Here is an 18,438-nt window from a genome sequence, read left to right as displayed (position 1 = left end):
GGACCCTCTTGTCCTCAGTTTCCCACTTAGTGGCTCAGCTGTATTCTAGTGATGTTCTGGGAGCTGCTCCACTTCCTGCTGTCCCCGGGATGTCAGGCTCCACTCAGCAGTTAGAGAGATGTTCTCATGCCATCCCTGGAGCCGCAGACTCCCCTGGAGCTTAATGAAATGCAGTCTGTGCACCCGAACCCAGACCCCTGAATCGGCACTCTGGGGGAGGGCCCGCGCTGCTTTAGCAGGCCCTCTAGCGCATTCTGCTGCACACCCTAGTTTGAGACCCTCTGGTCCCCACTCCCACTGTCATCTCAAACCAGGTTTGCCTGCACTTACCTGCTGATGTCCCCAAGCTGGGCTGTCACCCCTATTCCTCACACATGCTCTCTGCCTTTCCTGGCTTGTCTCATCCTGGTCCTTTCTGGAGACTCCCCACAGCACAGGGTCTTGCTTCCATTTGTAACCTGTCTGAAAGGGTCTGTGCCCAGGGGCTCCTTCTCTAGCCTCAGGGCATCTTACTTCCATCTCTAATGGATTGTGTCTTCCAAAAAGAAACTTTAAAGTGGCAACCTCAGTGCTTGTGGGCACAAAGAGTCTCTGCAATGAAATCAAGTTACATGAGGTCACTGCATTAGTGTGGGCTCTAAATCCAAAGACTGGCATCCTTACGAAAAGGCCATGTGAAGATACAGACACAGAGGGAAGAACAACACTTACAGGCTGACGCAGAGATCAGAGAGATGCAGCTGCAGCCCAAAGAACACCAGGATTAGGAGCCACCGTCCGAAACCAGAAGAGGCAGGAGTCCAGTGGGAGTCTCAGAGGGAGCCAGGCCCTGTGACCCTGGATACTGGAAGCCTGGCCTCCAGAACTTGGAGAACATGTGTGTTGTTTTAAGCCATCTGTTTGTGGTACTTTGTTATGACAGCCCTAGTAAACGGATACACAGCCCTTCCTGACTGTGGTATTCCCAGAAGGCGGTGGGGGTCTTGTCCAAGGAGCCTGGTTCTAAGCACAGCCCTAACCCACGGGGGCAAGCAGCAGCTTTCTTTCTGCCTTTCCTTAGGCTGGGATTGCTGGGCCATATGCACAGTCTCTGCTGTAGGCAGGAAGGGCTGCCGCTCTGAAGACAGTCTTGGCTACGGACTAGCTCTGGGCCTTTGGGCAGTTCCGTATTTTGGGGCAAGAATCTCATTTTCTTCACCCTTAAAAGGGGGGTAACAGTAATACCTACCTCAAAGGGCTTTATAGGAACGAATACATGGGCACCACACCATGTCAGGTGAGGCATGGGACAGCAGAACACGTCCGTGTAGCCACAGATCCCTCTACACGTAGAGCCATGCATGCCCTTCCCCTGCATGGAGAGGTTCTCAGGATGGTTGTTCATGATGACTCTGCAGTGGCTGGTGGGGTGCTTGCTACTGACTTGATAAGGACATGAGGAGCATTTCTCTTTTACCAAGAAATAGCACCAACCCTGAGTGATGAACCCCGTCCTTGGAGGCCAAGTTCCATAGACACTTTCTCAAACAGGGTTTTGAAAGGGGCCTGGCTCCTCCCAGCCGACCTGATGGCAGGTCCAGCCAAACCTGGCCTGCAGCACCTGTGTGGGGGAGGGGTGTGGAAGGACTGCCAGGGGGTTGAGGGTGCTCGCCCTGGGGGTGTGCTGTGGAGCACTCCTCTTGTTGGCCAATGGGACCCCAAATTGAGGAATCTAAAGTAAACAAAACACAACCTGGGATAAAATCCTGAACCTTGTCAGTGTGGTCCGTGACTGAGGGCACTTAGCACTGGGCTACCGCACACAATCCTTTGCACACAATGACAGAGAAGCCTGCTAATGCTCTCCTCCAGGTCATGCCGTCACATGGCCACTTGCTTTGTGTGCGGACTTTTTCTCAAGTGGAGGATCATTCTGGAAAAGACTAGAACAGTGTGCCTGGCTTCTGGCTTGCTCACCTGTGTGCAGGTGGACCGACTGGGTGGTGTAGGTGCCAGGCGTCACAGTTGTGTTTCCCGCCATAGCCATTCCCTCAAGAATGTGGGAGCTGGTCTCTCCACTGCCCTGTGGGGATCCAGCTCCTCAAAAATACTTCTTCTAAAAGATGGCCTTGAACATAATAGGCTCACTTTGCACCATGCGACTGTTGTAAACTGATTCAGGTCACAGTGGATGGCCACCAGGTGAGGCGAAGGTCAGCTGGCTCCACCTGGGAGACCCCTTCCGGGTTCAAAACCCCACATGGCAAGGAGATAATCATGCCCTCAAAACTAGTCACAATTAAGAGGGAAAACAGGAGAACGCTTGGAAGCTCTGGCAGGTCAGCCACGCCAAGTTATTCTGGACTGGATTCACAGTTCTCAAGTGACTTTGCAGCTTTCTAAAGGTCTGGTTCTGAGCTTGCTGGTGCCAGAAGCTAAATCCTGGGTTCAGGGCCCATCACCATTTTTGGCCCGTGGAGGATCCTCTCCCGCGTGGGAGTTTGCTCCCTTGCACGTGGGTCCTCTGCCCCCAGCTGGCAACACAGCCTCCTGCCATGTTGCCGGGTACCATGCTCCGCGTGCGCTTTGCTTAGTAGTTTTGGTTCCGTGGCATGTGCACAAACTTTGCTGTTTTCAGGACTGACTTGAGTCACTGTGCACATGCTGGTTTGTTGCCTCAGCTGCTCAGCTCTTCATTTTAGCGGCTCAGGCCCCAGGGTAGACGCAGGCGGGCCCTGCTGCTAGCAGAACGCTTTGGGGAGCATCCTCATGGGAGACAGGCCCTGTTTTTAGTCAGCTTTTTTGCTGCTGTGACTAAAAGAACTGACCAGAACAACTTTAAAGAAAGAAAGGTTTATTTAGGGGCTCACGGTTTCAGAGGTCTCAGTCCATAGAAGGCCAGCTCCATTCCTTGGGGCTTGAGGTGAAGTAGATCATGGCAGAAGAATGTGGCAGAGGGAAGCGGCTCACATGATGATCAGGAAGCAGAGAGAGACTCCACTCTCCAGATACAAAATGTATGCCTTACATCATCTCACACATGAGCTTTTGGGGGATACCTCACATCCAAACCATACACCCTGGCATGCTGGCATCCTAATTCTCTGGATGTGGCCTAGAGTGGGAGTTCTGTATTGCAGGTGTGCCCACGTAGGCTCTACCTGGCCAGGTGTGCAGACAGCCCCAGCAGCGGGTGAGGGCAGGGAGCCCTGAGGCCCGGCCTCTCTGCCAGTCCAGTAGTTGCACAGCGACACTACACTGCTGCTCTGATCTGTGTCCCTATCATCTCTATTTCAGCAGCATTTCTGAGCATTGAAGGCAAGCACCCCTCATGTGGAGTTTGGGACAGGCCTTGGCATTGGCCCGGGAGGGTGCTTGCTATTGCTCTGCCCCGGATATTAATGACGTCTTAATCACTGACATAGCACTTTGTTATTTCTGATCTTGATTGGGGATATGTTCTGAGCACTGGGCCACTTTGTCACTATGTGAACATCACAGTATCCTGGCGCAGACTTAGATGGTGTAAGGTGATGGCTCCGTGTGTCTTCTTGATGTGATCGAGAGATGCATAAGCAGGAGTCGTGGAGGCTGTGGCTGTGACACGGCTGACTTTCATGAGTGGGAGCAGCACATTTTGAGATGATGAAGAACAGCAGGCACTAAACCAGCAGGTTGGGCATCTCCACCATGCGCTGCCACAGAGCGGGTCTGTCACACCACGTCACCACAAACACCTGGGTATCATGTCCCAGTCGGAGGGATTTTTCAGCTCCACGATCACTCTGCAGCACCATCCCTGCATGTGTGATGCTCGCTGGCCAGAATGTTGCTACTCGGTGCACAACTGCATATAACTTCACTTTTGACCTCCTCCTTTTGTATGTGCGTGCAAGGTGCTGGGAATGGGGCTCGGGGCCCTGCATGTGCTAGGCAAGTGCTCCACCACCAAGCCATACCCCAGCCCTCACTGTTTACCTGCTAATGGGTCCCATCTGTCTGCCACGCACTCTGTCCATTTCTACCATCCCACCTTGGCTCACGGTCCTGCCCCTCACCTGCCCCCCACCTAGCCTTCTAATCTATCCACACCCCCTCTGGACACCTCTTCACTCCAGCATCACTCCTCCATGCTCCAGCAAGCTAATCTATTCAAAGTCCTTCTTTCTAGGCCACGGCCTTCCTTTTCCTTCAGGACACAATCCCTCCCACCTGGTCAGCCTCTCCCCACCTTCTGGCCACTGGCCCCACTGCGGCTCCTCAGGGACATCAGCCCTGTTCCTTCAGTGTGGAATGGTTTACCAGCTGCCCCAGCCCCAAAATCAACTCCTTAGAGTTCAACTCCATTGGCACCTCCCTGGTCCCTGCCCTAATCAATTCTCTGGTTATCCCTTCATGGCCCATGGCCAGCCACAGTCAGCTCTGCAGTGGCCACTCATGGCCTTCCCTAGATCACAGGGCAGGTGCTACTGCTCTGCCCGCTGTACTTCCTGCACCTGGCACAGTGCTTGGAGTAGGGGGCACAGTGCTTGGAGTAGGGTGTACACTGGTAAACCCTGGGGTGCACGGAGTATTTTGAATAAGGGCAAAGAGACACCCAGCCTTAAAGCCAAGGAGCATGAGACACCATGTGCAGACAAAGGTGGCCCTGACTGGCGCTGAGTCCTTGCAGGCCCCAGGGAACTTGTAACTCTGAGGAAGGGAGGGGAGGCCTTTGGGGGAGACAAAAGAACTGCATCTGAATAAAGTAGAACCAAAAAATACAAAAATCTTATTTTGGATGAAATGTGGACACTTTTTAGAGTGTTGAACTAAAACAAGGAAATCAGCCAAGAAAATAGCTTTTCAAAATAACAGAGTTCGATCCTCAGCACATTAAAAAAATAACAAAAGGTATTGTGTCCATCTACAATTTAAAAAAGACAGACTCCATACTGCCTCGGCCCAGGTTAACCCAATTGCTTCTTTCCCTACAAATTGGTCCCAGAGACCCCACTTTGCCTCCATGGGTTTCAAAAGAACTGCCAAGCTACATGACATCTTCAGTTCTCTTTCCAATATGAACAACTATCTTGAGAATGAGGAGACACTGGTGAGCACCCTTGTGTGAAGTCTGGGCCGACTCCTCCCATCCCGAGCACCTTCCCTAGGGAACCACGTGCCACCCCAGCCCCGCGCCACCCTCCTAGTTCTGCTGCTTTTACATACACTGCATCCTCCTGCACATTCTCATGCATAAGCGACCCCACACCAGAGAGAAACTGTCCAATGTCTCCAGCAGCATGGTCTCACTCCCAGCTGGAACAGGAATGTAGAGCCCCTCCCGTGCAGAGACAAGGCAGGGCTGGGAAAGCCTGGGTGTGCAGCAAGCCTCTGGGGCCCAGGAGCTGAGGAGGAGCCTGAAAACTGCCAGCTGTGAGCACCGGTGCGTGTAGGACCAGTGTGGCTGGGCGTCAGGCTCAAACCCACTGTTCTGGGTTCTTCCCCTTTGGTGGGTGCTGAGGCATCTTCCCTGCAGAGGCCCTGCGGCTTGGTCCAGCAGCTGCCCTGCAGGCCTGCCCTGCTCATGGGGTGTTGCAGGGGCAGGCAAAGTAAAGCAACCCTGGGGGAGTCTCTCACTGCTCCTCTTGTCCCCAAGCTTGGACCACTCAGGGGTCCAGCACGGCTCTCCTAGTGTCTCAGGACCACAGATTTTAATAAAAATAGAGACCACACATTGACCTACCTTGGCCGACGTTTATGCCTCATCCCACTGGTCACAACACCCTGTTTACTGTGGCTATTCAATGCAGCTCCCATGGGCTTGGGATCCAGTTCCAAGTCCTCATTAAAAAGTGAGGCTCCAGGGGCTGGGGTTGTGGCCCAGAGGTAGAGCGCTCGCCTAGCATGCATGAGGCACTGGCTTCGATCCTCAGCTACCACATATTTCCACCTATAACTAAAAAATAAATTAAAAATAAAAGCCTCAAAGGCCCTTTCCAGCCTCACCATCTCAAGTGCCACCTTGCCCTCCGTACCCGTGCCTGGCATTCTCCAGCCTCCTTGTCCAGGTGCCAGCCCAGTCCTCCCTCCCTCCCCTGCTTGACCATGGCCAGCCAGACGCTTCCTGAGCGCACCCACTGCACCAGGCAGGGCCTTGCCCCGCTCATCAGCCACACTGCCAGCCTGGCCTGCTGCTATCCACCTGCCTGTGTCCACTCTAGCTGCAGGCCTACTAGGGAAGGCTGACAGGAGGCTTGGTTTCTCTGCATCTCCTCAGTGCCTGGCACAGCGGGGGGATTGGGGCGAGTGAAGAGACTAGAACGTGTGTTTTGTGAACCAAGGTCAGTGCTTCACCTCATACCAACATGAGTGAAGATGGGAATGAGCCCAGGCACCCTGCTCTAGTGCCCAGCTCTTGGGTCCTGTCCTCCCTCCCAGCAACTGCAGTGATATACATACACGTTTGAATATTTTCTATGTGAATAGCTGCCAACAAACCTTATCCCTCCCTTCTCTACCGTTTCCCAGTGTTTTAAAACAATCTTTAGGTAGAAGTCATGATACCTGTTCTATTTATAAGACAACCCTGTTTGGTTATTGTGTTCCTGGGTCAGATTTAAAAAAAAAAAATGATGTTTACAGAATCTAATTTAATCAAGACTGTATGAAATAACTGCAGCTCCATGGAGCACAGAGTTTCCTTCTATAGAAAAAAAAATAAAAATAAAAAACCACTTAGCTGAATGACCACTTTGCTCTCTTAAATAAAAAATAATGGCAGATAATATAGGTTTTAAGTAGCTGAAACTGCCCCAACAATATGGGGATGGATACTACCAAAAAGTTGGCATTGGACTCAATATTCAGAAGTTTAAAAAGGCTAAAGATGCATTTCAAAAGCTCAGACACGTACCTGCCTGTAAGAACACTGGCTAGCAGCTTTCTGTGGCTATGACAAATGCCCGAGATGATCACCTTATGGAGAAGGAAGGTTTATTTGGGCTCATGGTTTGGAAGATTCTAGTCTACGATCCGCTGGCCCTGTTGCTTTATAGCCTGTGCTGGGGCAGCACATAGTAGGAATGAAAATGGCCAGGGATCAGAGAGGAAGAGAGCACCCCATAACCAGAAGACCTCCCACTAGGCCCTAACCTCCCAATGGCACCTCTCTGGGGACCAACCCTTCAATATATGGATCTTTGGGAGACATGCGAGATCCAAACTACAGCAGAGACATAGTCACATGAGGCCATTCCCAGTGTTGTCCAGGCCATCTCGCCCCCAGCCATGGACCTTCCTTGCCCACAGGTGCCCTTGCCTTTCTTTAGGAGGTGCTTGAAGGCACCTCCTAAGTGGCTTCTAGACTACCCATCTCTTCACCTGTCACCTCCTGAAAACATGTCCTTACACGTTTACTGTGTCCATGTGACTGAGACTGGCACGAGGGAGAGTCCTAGTCTTTCTGTGGCCCCAGCAGCCCGGCCAGGGAGCTCTAACTATCAGGGTGTGGAGGAATTCAGCACAGCTCCCTGTACCCGTCAGTGCCTGTCTAGCTGCTCTTACAAAGTCGGCTTCCAGAAGAACATACTGCGTCCCTTTTCTGCCTCTCACTGTGTGTCAAACTAGCAAACTGGGTAGCAAAAAGAGTTTGTAAAAAAATTCAGCAATAAAAATGTTTTCTTCAGGTATAATTGTCACCATCTGCATGCCATGCCACCCTGAGAGTGCAGTTCTTGGTCATGAGGCTCAGCGGAGCCCCCACAATGCTAAGATGATTTCTGTATTTCAGGTGGATCCACAGAGGGGCTATCACATCAACCTGGTGTTTAGCACAGAGTCCTACCACCTGCAGGTAAGTGGCCAGATCAGTGAAGGGCCCTGCTGGAGGCTCCCGTGTACAGCCTGGGAGCTCTGTGCCACTTTCCTCCTGCCTTATTATAAAGACGACAAATGATGAAGAACAGGGCCAAGCAGGAGGGAAGGATCCAACTACTTCAACTTCATGGCCCTATGCACGCACATCAGATCACACTGCTCACTCCCCCTTCCCTGGGACCCCCTCCCACACCTCAGAGCCCTGGGGATGACTCACTCTAAACATCAACTTGTCCTTTTTTGTAGTGTCTGCTGGTGACATTTCTGGTTGCCAGGCCGGCACAGCCTGAGGCCGATTCCAGGATTTACGCAGAGGCATCCTATGAAACACGGTGGTCCCTGCGTGCGACAGACACTAGCCTGCTGCAGTTCCCACCAAGCAGCTAACATTTGCCAAGTTTCCTCTGCCCTGTTTTCAGGAAGAGAGTAAACAGAAAATTTAAGTGGAGATTAGAGCCAGATGAACTTCATGTGCTGGGCAGGCTGGGAGGCAGCAAGGGACATGGGGGAGACCAGCCCTGACTTCTCCAGTGGTGCTCTGAGCCAGGCAGCCTAGGAAGGACAGGCAGTGCCTGGCATCAAAGTATCGCAGGGAGGCAGAGCTTCAGAGTAAAGGCATGATTCTATACTCCAGGCTTCTGGATAAAGGCTCACCAGAACCAAGTATGCCCTGACTTTATTGACTGCAGGACTCAAACTGTACAAGGATTAGGAGGAAGCATGTGAGCTCTCTATTGCAAAATGGTTAAAGCTGAAGGGAAACCAGTTACTAGATTTCAAGGAGCAATAGCATGCCACCACTGCACCCTGCGGGTGCATCAAGGGGAGAGGTCTTCCATCTTCACCAGGTGCTTTGTTCCCTGAAGGTTTGTGTGTGGGGGAGGGGGAGTGAACAAAGCAAAGGAGCAAAAGCAATGCCTATTCTTTTTCTCCTTTCTGAAAGGACAACAGAGGAGCCTCAGAGAGCCCTGTGGCACCTATCACACCCTCCTCCTGAAAGCCCTGCACTATCTTCTCTGTCTGCACCTGTAATTAGCATCTTAATGCACCCAAGATGCTCTCTCAAAGCTGGTACTCACAGGGGAAAGCAGCCCACTGGAAAGCCCACCATGATGTTTTGAGTTGGTTCTGGAAATAGGCTTTCTTAGTAGATCCACCTCTGATCTTCCTGTGGGCTTTGTTTTGGTGGTGGTTTTAACTGGGATTCCTCCCTGTTTAAACTTTAGAATTGAAGAAGTCATTGCATCCACTTTTTAAGGAGAGATTCTGACTAGGGGCCCATGGCTGGTATGAGGCCCACAGAGTGCCTCAAACTCTAGGCCTGGTGCTGACGGTATGATCAAGTGCATTTTCTGGGAACAGGGTCCCTGGCTTTTATTATCAGGTTAAGGAATCTGTGACCTGAAAGGGTGAAGAATGACTGACTGCCCTAGAAATGAATCATACCTAATGTTTAACTGAAACTGTGATGTCTCTGAGCTGGATAATTGAGAGTGCTCCCAGGACACCCAGTAATCTCCACTTACACATGAATGTGGATCAGCGCAGTCCAGGCAATTGGTCAGCCCAGGCAGAGGACCTGTGCCTCCACCTCTCGACTAGATCTAGAGCAGCACAGAGGGGTTAGTTCAACCTCAGTAAGTTGAACTAAATTAGAAGTGCGCTCAAATCCTAGCTTACCACTTACTAGCTGGGAGACAGAAGACTTCTCTTTAAAATTTAGCATCTTAGTCTTTAAAACTAGAATGAAAGGAGCTAATTCATAAGACAGCATGACGTTTTTTGTTCAGAGGAAGAGTCTCAACATCCAGCTAAGCATTACGCTGGTCCACAGAAGAGGGCAAGGTATTTGCTACCCTACAGCTGGGTCAAGCAGCGCTCCACAGACAGCACTAGGCCAAAATTATTATAAAGACGTCAAGTTTAGATGAATGCAAAGTGTGAAAGTTCACTTTCTGCAAAGCCAGGGCGCTCCTGGTGTCACGAGGGGTTGTCAGTCTTGTGAGGGTGGGGCAGTAAGTGACCATCCTGCTTAATGCCACTATCTCTACTTCAGGACGGTAAGCCACGCTTGGGGAAATGTTTTGCTCAAGTGTTTTTCCAGAATCAGAAACCCAGACCAGCCATCACCATGACCTGCACAGGGCTCAGTGAGAAAAACAGAACACTACAAGAGGATCACCTGCTGTACGAGCAGCTGAAGCAAATGAAGGATGCCTTGACCGTGGGCGGCATACCTGGTACGAACCAGTCTTTGCTGTCCAGTGTTCCTGACTGTGTAGTCACTGAATCTTAGAGAGCGCTCATTTAAATGTATCCCTAAAGTGACTCTTCAACTGAGCTCCAGATCATGACACGCCTCCTCAATTAGAATTCCGAGGTATCTTTTTCTGTTCTTCATCTCAGTACAACAGAGTAACTACTCCAGAAGCTGGGAGGCCTCCGCCCGCCAGCTCCTGTGAAGCAGGGCCCAGGAAGAACTGAGCCCCAGGTAGGGGGTAAAGGAATCTTTTCCACAGAATGTGACCTGGGGTGGTTTTCAGGGTACAGTTCAGAACTTGAGGGGCCCTTCCAGAGATCTTTGGTGGCAGCCTTGGAAACTAGGTGAGAAGCCACCCTCCTGTCTCCTCTCTGCCCTGTGCAGCAGGCAGGCGAGTGGCTGTCTCTGGGGTGCTGGATGAAGCCCTGATTATTTAATTTCAGGGCAGTGGCTAATGGCAGTGGTGCCGCCTCTAATGGCTGAGCCCCGCTCTCCACAGTGACTCAGCTGAAGCGTAGCAGAGCTCATTTGTCCAAGTACTCAGTGTGTGGGCAGCAGCTGAGACTTGGCACTTACTGGCAAATCCAATTTCTAAAACCACGAAAGTCGTTTCTCGACTCACACTTGGGCATCAAGCTTGCCATCTGACCCCTACTCCCTACCACACACACCCTCCCCCTTGATTTGCTCATTTGCCCAGACACCCCAGGCTGGCTCCAGAGGACTGCAGGCTCCAGGCCCAAGGTGTCTGTCCGCATTGGCTGGCTGGTACTGACCAGATGCTCTTGAGAGCTAGATGTGGAACACTGCTTGTGTTCTGAGATTCAGAGCCATGGATGATTCTCACACAACAGTTTCCTGACAATGTGGATTGAATGCTGTGTCAAAAAATTATGAGGAGCAATTCCAAACCCAAGAATGTATTTCTACTTGGTGTCCCTGAAATAACTGAGCTAATGACTAACATTTAGCACTTAGTTGTTAAGGGATATTTTCCCCTTCAGTTTGGGAAACAGGGCTTATCTGGTTTCCTTAAGACACAAATTCAAAAATTATACAGGCCTTTTTCTTTGAATATTTGCACAGGATCACTACAGTTGGGTTACTTTTCAATAGCACATGCTACTGGCTCTTGTTCAGTTAGTGAGTCCTGTACACACATAAGAGCTTCCATAACTTTCTAACAATGTGCTACTACGAACCTTCAGGAAAATCCTAAGAAGGCGCCTGCTCATCAACAGTACTTGCAAGCTCTGCACTCAAGACGCTTATGTGCTATGTATAGCCTGTCCATGGACCTACAATTATCTACTTTAAAACCACAAAGGTTAGATAAAGTGAATAGAGTATGGTGATATCCCTGGAATGTCTAGTTCAGACCCTAGCAGATTCTGTTCAGTATTAATCAGTCCATGATACTGGGCTACTGTGCATAATTTTTAACTATGAGGATCTAACTTTGCTCCACATTGTTTTTCCCTTTAAAAGGCAGTTATCTTATTTTTATTATAAGTGAAATTGTCACTTTCTCTAACGAATGGGTAGACTCCCCATAGGTGATCCCAAGCACACAGGAAGAACCTACAGAGCCAAAGCCCCTCTGTGTGGGGAGCAGTTACCTTCTCCACATCCTCGCTGGCCCCAGTGTCCAGTGAGACTTCTCTATCTCCAAGGGGAATGGATGTGATGTCCCCAGTCTAAATTCATAGCATTGTAAGATGAACCTGAGAGGGTGAGCTGTGAGGGGGAGGTATCAGTCAACGAAGATGAGGGGGAAGGGACCTTAATAAAGCAAGGGAACAGCATCACCAACAGTGCTGTCCTGAAATCCCAGTTGGTCAGCCACTCAACATGGGGCGAACAGAAGTCCCTTCATGAAGGTGTGTGCAGCCAGGAAGCACCGTCTAGAACTTCCTTTCTGCAACAGCCTTCATCAGGTCACATCACAGCTCCTGGCATCTGGAGTTTGCTTCTGCTGGCTAGCCTGAGATGCCTGCACATCCAGACACCCCAACTTGGTCTCTCCCAGTTCCCTCCTTTAATTGATAAATTCTTGATTCCAATTTTTCTGCTGCTTCCATGACTATGCCCATCAATATCCTCCTTATCTCTGAAGCCTCCTTATCTCCTTATCTTGCAATGCCAAGACTGACCAAGGGCTTCACCTCCTTCCACACACACTGCCTCTTCCTGGCCACTTTCTGAGCTATGTACATAACAGAAGCTGCTCTCTCTTGGGTCGCTGGAGACCACCAGATCACCAAACCAGTGGGCGTCCTTCTCCTTGATCTGGCTGTGGCATTTTATGTCATCTACTCCCACAGCTCATCTCACACTGTATTTAATAAGCCTAACACTCAGCTTGTTTCCACCCAGAAGGTTTGCACTTCTGGTCATTTATTTGAATATTACTCCTTTCCTGGAGTTTGGCGACTGGACTCTTTGGTCACCTTTTAACATTTAATACCTGGCCACCATTTCTGATAAAGCCTACCTCCAGGAAGTACCCTGGACCCACCATCAGCATCCTTCATGCCCACAGGGCTTCCTCCAGGACCACAGCAGGAGCCTCCTGTCCAGTCTGTAGATTTCAGTCACCCCTATCTGTCCTGTGACAGAACCAAGTTATCATCCCATGCCTACAACTCAGTGCACACCCCTGGTACTGCATGTGCGGTCAGCGCGTTTTATATTCTTGACCCTGCCCATGCCCTCCTAGCTTGGGGTACTCACTAGCTTGTGCTCTTCCCACCTACATAGGTGACAGGAATCCACAGCCTGGTGAAATCTCATTTCTGTAAAGCCTCCCCCAAACCTCTCCAGTCCAGAGAAACTTCCCTCAGAGCGCTGCTCCTGCCTGTCTTAAGGAATACATGACTGCATCTCTGTGCCACCTGAGTGGAGGCAGAGACCCATCTTGTCTCACACAAAGATAAAAGGAGTAATCCTGGAGTTGCCTATCATTTTAAGCCAGCCAAGCCAAGGACTGTCAATAAATGGAATTTATACAAAAATTATTCAGCCAAGAAGAATGAGTTTCCAAATCAGCTTATAGGCATCCCTCACATATTGTGCTATGACTGTCTTAATAGACTGTCTCCACATACAATGATGATTCATGAAAGTTATCTTCTAAGTTACTGAGATTTGAGTTTCTAAAAGTCATGAAAGGTAATAATTGTTTTAGTCAGCTTTTTTTGCTGCTCTGACTTAAAGACCCATCCAGCACAATTGTAGAGGAAGAAGAGTTTATTTGGGGGCTCACAGTTTCAGAGGTCTTAGTTCATAGAAGGCCAGCTCCACTCCTCAGGGTTCGAGGTGAGGCTGAATGTCATGGTGGGAGAGGGTGGCACAGGAAAGCAGCTCACATCACAGTGATCAGGAAAACAGATTCCACCTGCCAGATACAAATATATATACCCCAAAGCCACACCCCAGTTCCCACCTCTGCCAGGAACACCCACCACTTCAGCCACCACTCAGTTAATCCCATCAGGGGATCAAATCTCTGATTGGGTTGACTCTCACAACCCAATCACTTCTCCTATGAACCTCTGGCATTGTCTCACATGTGAGCTTTTGGGGTACACCTCATGTGCAAACCAAATCAATAATCATAGCAGTCTCATATCAAGTAGGTTTAAAAAATGTCTTCCAAATTATAGATTTTTGGGTGCAAAACCAATGCCACAGGAAAAACCTATCTGATTTCTTCAAGTGTTCAAAAGAAGTGGCAGAGATGCTGCCAATCACTGATTAGATTTAAAGCCAATGGTGAGAGAAAGCCATTCAGCAGACGAGGAAGCAATGAGTTTGGAAAGACCCAACCACCAGGTCATAAGGAGATCACCAGCCTTTTTTGATCCAATGAATAATGCTGCTCCCCTAACAGCTTTAGGTCAACTTTCAGCATCATTACAGCCACCGAGTTGTTTCCCAGTGGATGTCCGTGGCTAGGTGAGGCCCAAGTCTCCAAGTCAACACAGATGCCAACAATCGCAGGTCTGCCCCAAGGTCTTGCTGTGAGAGATGACCTGATATGACCAAATCTGAACCTTAATCATGACTGAAATTCTGAATTTTGTCTAAAAAAAATGCCTTAATATGCTTTTTCCCCCCTCTTAGATGATTACGGAAATATCGATTCCTCAGTGAGACCCATCTGGGACTTGGCTGTTCTTGGCAGCTCTTACGTGATGTGGGAAAGGACCACCCAGTTTTCATACTACTACCCGTTACAGCTCAGCAGGGTGAAGCAGTGGGTAAGGACTCTGAAGCTCCCTGGCACCCGAGACCCTACAATGCGGTGTCCTTGGACTGAAGTTGTGTGAATCATCTGCATCTCATTCACTCAACAGTACATGAATGCCTGCAGCAGGCCAGGTATTATTTAAGGGACTGAAGATGTGACAGTGAGTAGGAACAATGCTGTTGCCCTCACTGAGAAGAATTCAGGGAGAGAAGACAGTGAACTCATAAGTATGCTTCACATGTGTAAGTGCTACATAGAGAAGGCAGACAGAGGTTCTGGGTCTTAATAGGAGACTTACTTCAGCCTGAAGTGAGGCTGAGCTGAGCAGAGGCCCGAGGGAGCCCAGGGGTTTCAGGCAGAGGTGTGGCTGCTGGGATGGAGAGGCAGCGGTGAGGTTGGTAGGGATGGAGTGAGAAGGGGACTGTGCAGGGGACAAGAGCATGGGGAGGGCAGCTGTTCTTGCAAGGCCTTGGAGGTCATTAGAAGAGTCTGGAACTTTGCTCTTTCTCCTATTAGCAGAAGAGTGACACAACCCCATTCATAAAGGACCATTCTGGCCACTACATTGAGGGGCTGTAGGGAGGCCAGAGAGAAGCAAAGACCAGTGCCTACTGCACTGATGGAGGCGAGGCCAGCGTGCAGTGGAGATGGTGTGGAAGACTGCTGGGCTCTGCTCCTGGGCTGGACCCGAGAGTCAGAAAATGATCAGCTTCAGGATGAGCTTAGAACTTGGGCCTAATTCTGGAAGGATAGGGTTTACATTTTCTGATTGGGGAAGATTTGGGGGAAATGATCTCGAATTGTGGTATGCTAAATCCTGTAGACAGGTAGAGAGCCTGGGCAGTCACCTAGACCTACAGGTCTGATCGGGGAGGAATGGGCTGGAGTCACGACCACATAGGGGTATATGAAGCCACAGGGTTGGATGAGATCATGGGCAGTAGGGGAGACAAATCAGCTGCTGAAGGACTAAATCCTGGAGCCTTGTAACCTCCGATCTCAGACAGGAGTAGAGTTTGCCTAGAGACCAGAGGATGGCAGTGGGGTGCTGGCAGGAGGTAGCTGCCATGTGGGAGCCAGCTGCCCTTCAGTGCCAGCTGGTTCCGTCTCCTCACTGAGGGGCAGTCGTCAGCTGAGAGCAGGCCCAGAGGAGGTACTGAGAGTGTCGGGGCACTATGAGCCCCTCAGGTCCTGCAAGGCTTGGATTCAGAGGACCAGTTTCTTCTGGGTGGGCATGGGTGCAAAGGGAGCCCAGCACTGAATTTAACGATGCTGGGATCTTCGCCAGGCAAGTGTGATACGGCAGAAGGCGTGTGTCCACAGAAAACAAAATCAACTTCCCTGAGAGGCAGGTGGAACTAATCGGAAGTACCAATTCTTAAAATTCTTTTTTTTTTTTTTAGGGGCCTGGGGATATAGTTCAGAGATAGAGTCCTACATAGCTTGTGCAAAATTATAAAGCATTATAAAAAAGTTAAAATAGTTCTCAATAATTGCTAAAAAATGAACTTTGACTTTTAACTCACATCATATACCAAAATTAAAATTCATTTTTTCATGGATTTATCCCTGGATAAGTCATCAATGAGTTCTCTGAGTACTAAGATTTGGCCAGCATGAGTCAGCATTTCAGCATCTGGAAGTTTGGTGTGCCTTCTGAAGGCCACTTTTATTTTCAACCACTGAGCCACATCCCCAGCCCTGTTTTGTATTTTATTAGAAACAGGTTCTCACTGAGTTGCTTAGTGCCTCTCCGTTGTTGCTGAGGCTGGTTTTGAACTCACAATTCTCTTGCCTCAGCCTCCCCAGCTGCTACAGGTGTGTGCCACAACAACCAGCTAAAAGGCCACTTTTTAACGGCCCTTCTTTACTTACTTTTTCTTCTTACAGAGTGATTTTTAATAGAAATCACCATCTAGTTGATGCTATGTGACTACTCAGGATACAGTGTTAGTTAGATGTAAGTCTGACTCACTGCAAGTGCGACAGTGGAGACATACATGAAAACTACACTATTAAAAAGAAAAAAATGAGGGAGAATGGTTACTAGAAATTTTAGATTTTTTTTTAAACCCTGTGAGGTTTGAATTTTAGATAAATATTTGAGTAGGCAACTGACCTGGTCACCCAAGGCAAATCATTTCATCTCTCAGGTTCTACAATGAGGACTAACAAAGTGATTGAAGCCCTTAACATCAACCTAACCTCACCGGGCAGTGTGAAGTTGGTGTCCAGTTAGATGGGCATTTCATCTTCTTTTAGGAGTTCTCTTAATGAGAAGTACTGTCCACACACATCCACAGATTTTCAAATTCTGCTGTTCAGTGGCCACCAAGAATTCCCATATCTTTCAGCAAAAGCAGCAACATAAGTAAGAAGCAAAACAAGCAATGTTTTTAAAAGCTCTAAGAAAGGTTCTAGGGGACAGAAACAGGGCAGGTAAAGCCAAAATGTAGAGGCCAGAAGTGACTAGAGGTACTCAAAACAGCACAAGAACTCTCCCCATGGGGTCATCATCTTTATACTGGGGGTTAAACTCACCTTTCAATACAACTGTGCAAGGGCATGACAAGTTATAAATGCACAACCCAGGTGAACAAGGCCTCAGTGAGAAAAGAAAGGAAGAATTCAAAAGACAGCTATAAAATGAGACCCACCTCACTAAAAATTATATCTTTAGAATTGAAGAATCCATGTTGTCCCTATACCACAAGGACTGTGTCAAGGACAAGGGAGACGCACTGGCTGGGAGACAGAGGGACTTCCCACGCACTCAGCCTTGACCTCATGCCTTCTAAGCTGCTCCACTGGCGCCAGATTGTGTAAGCATCCAACCATATAACCAGCAGCATGTGGCTGCCACCAGTGTGACTCTCCAGAAGCCACAGGCATGTTACAGCAACATCCCATCCACTAACCTGGTCTGCTGAGAAAGCTACTTGCAATGGCTGATCTGAACTTCAGCCTCCTCCCTATCAGATGGGAGGTGGAGGGGACAAACACCACATCCAGGCTGTTTCCAGGAAGATCAGAGTGCTGAGTGATTAAAAAATACCACACTAAATCACCATCAATTTGGACTACAAGGATTTGGACAGAAGCCAAAGAGATTGTTCTGAATAATGTTAAAAATAATGACTTCTTGGCAGAGCTTGACCGAGCAGGGGTGGTCCCATCCTGGGTGCTCTGTGCTCTGCTGGACTGGGAAGTGCAATGTCCTCCCTGTAGTTCTCCAGGGGCTCTGCTCTGTAGATTGGGTCAAGGGTGCTTCCTCCTACAGTGTAAAAGGTGTCCCAACAACTGCGTCAAGGAATTCTCAATCAAACGCACAGGGCTTCCAAGAATCATCACCTTTTAGACTTCATCATAAACTGAGTGCCACTGAGTCAATAGCAGGATGGTGAGTCAGACGGAGTGCAGGGCTAGCATTTGTTCTAAGACCTGTCTCTTTTTTGCCTAGGATCTGGAGACTGCCACATTTTCCTTCAGAAATGCTACTTTCAAAAGCAAAACAGATACTGTCCTGATAAGTTTCTAAGCAAAACCAATTTTTAAATTATAAAAAAACACAGTGAACAGGCCTTGTGCAGACAGCACAAAAGCCCAATATATTACATGGACAGCAGCTGGTGTGAAACATCCCAGGAGAGAGCCACTTCCTTCCAAGGTCAAGACAGTCTCCAAATGAAGGTCAAACAAGGCTAAATATACCCCCAAAGAAATACCACCAGCCTGACAGTCATCTGCTGGTGTCTGTGGGGAACAGTTTCCAGGCCCTCACCACATACCAAATACCATGATGTTAAGTTATTTATATAAAATGGCTTGGCATTTGCATATAACCTACATATATAGCCTCGTATACTTTAGTCATGTCTAGATTTCTTTTGGTAGGTAATACAGTGACATGTGAATAGTGTTATACTGTAATGTTTAGAGAACAATGACCAAAAAAAGCCCACATGTGTTTGGTGCAGACACAACTTCAAAAACCATTTTGACCCTTGGTTGGCTGCATGCCTGGATACAGAACACCTGGATGTGAAGGGCCGACTCTATCTGGAACTTCCTGTAGCTTGTTCTCTCCTGA

At 49.0% G+C, this 18,438-nt stretch overlaps 1 protein-coding gene across 1 annotated transcript in view; it reads left to right on the top strand.

Moving 5' to 3' along the window:
* Positions 1-18,438, top strand: part of Rarres1 (retinoic acid receptor responder 1) — a 32,552-nt gene that overhangs the window by 12,232 nt on the left and 1,882 nt on the right. Inside the window, exons 2-4 of the mRNA XM_015486947.2 lie at positions 7,751-7,813; positions 9,893-10,076; positions 14,222-14,358. Coding sequence (XP_015342433.1) covers positions 7,751-7,813; positions 9,893-10,076; positions 14,222-14,358 — 384 coding nt within the window. The remainder of the gene's footprint in view (positions 1-7,750; positions 7,814-9,892; positions 10,077-14,221; positions 14,359-18,438) is intronic.

The sequence above is a fragment of the Marmota marmota genome, unplaced genomic scaffold (assembly GCF_001458135.2).
Source record: "Marmota marmota marmota unplaced genomic scaffold, marMar, whole genome shotgun sequence".
Taxonomy (NCBI): domain Eukaryota; kingdom Metazoa; phylum Chordata; class Mammalia; order Rodentia; family Sciuridae; genus Marmota; species Marmota marmota.
This window is presented reverse-complemented; position numbering and strand designations above follow the sequence as displayed.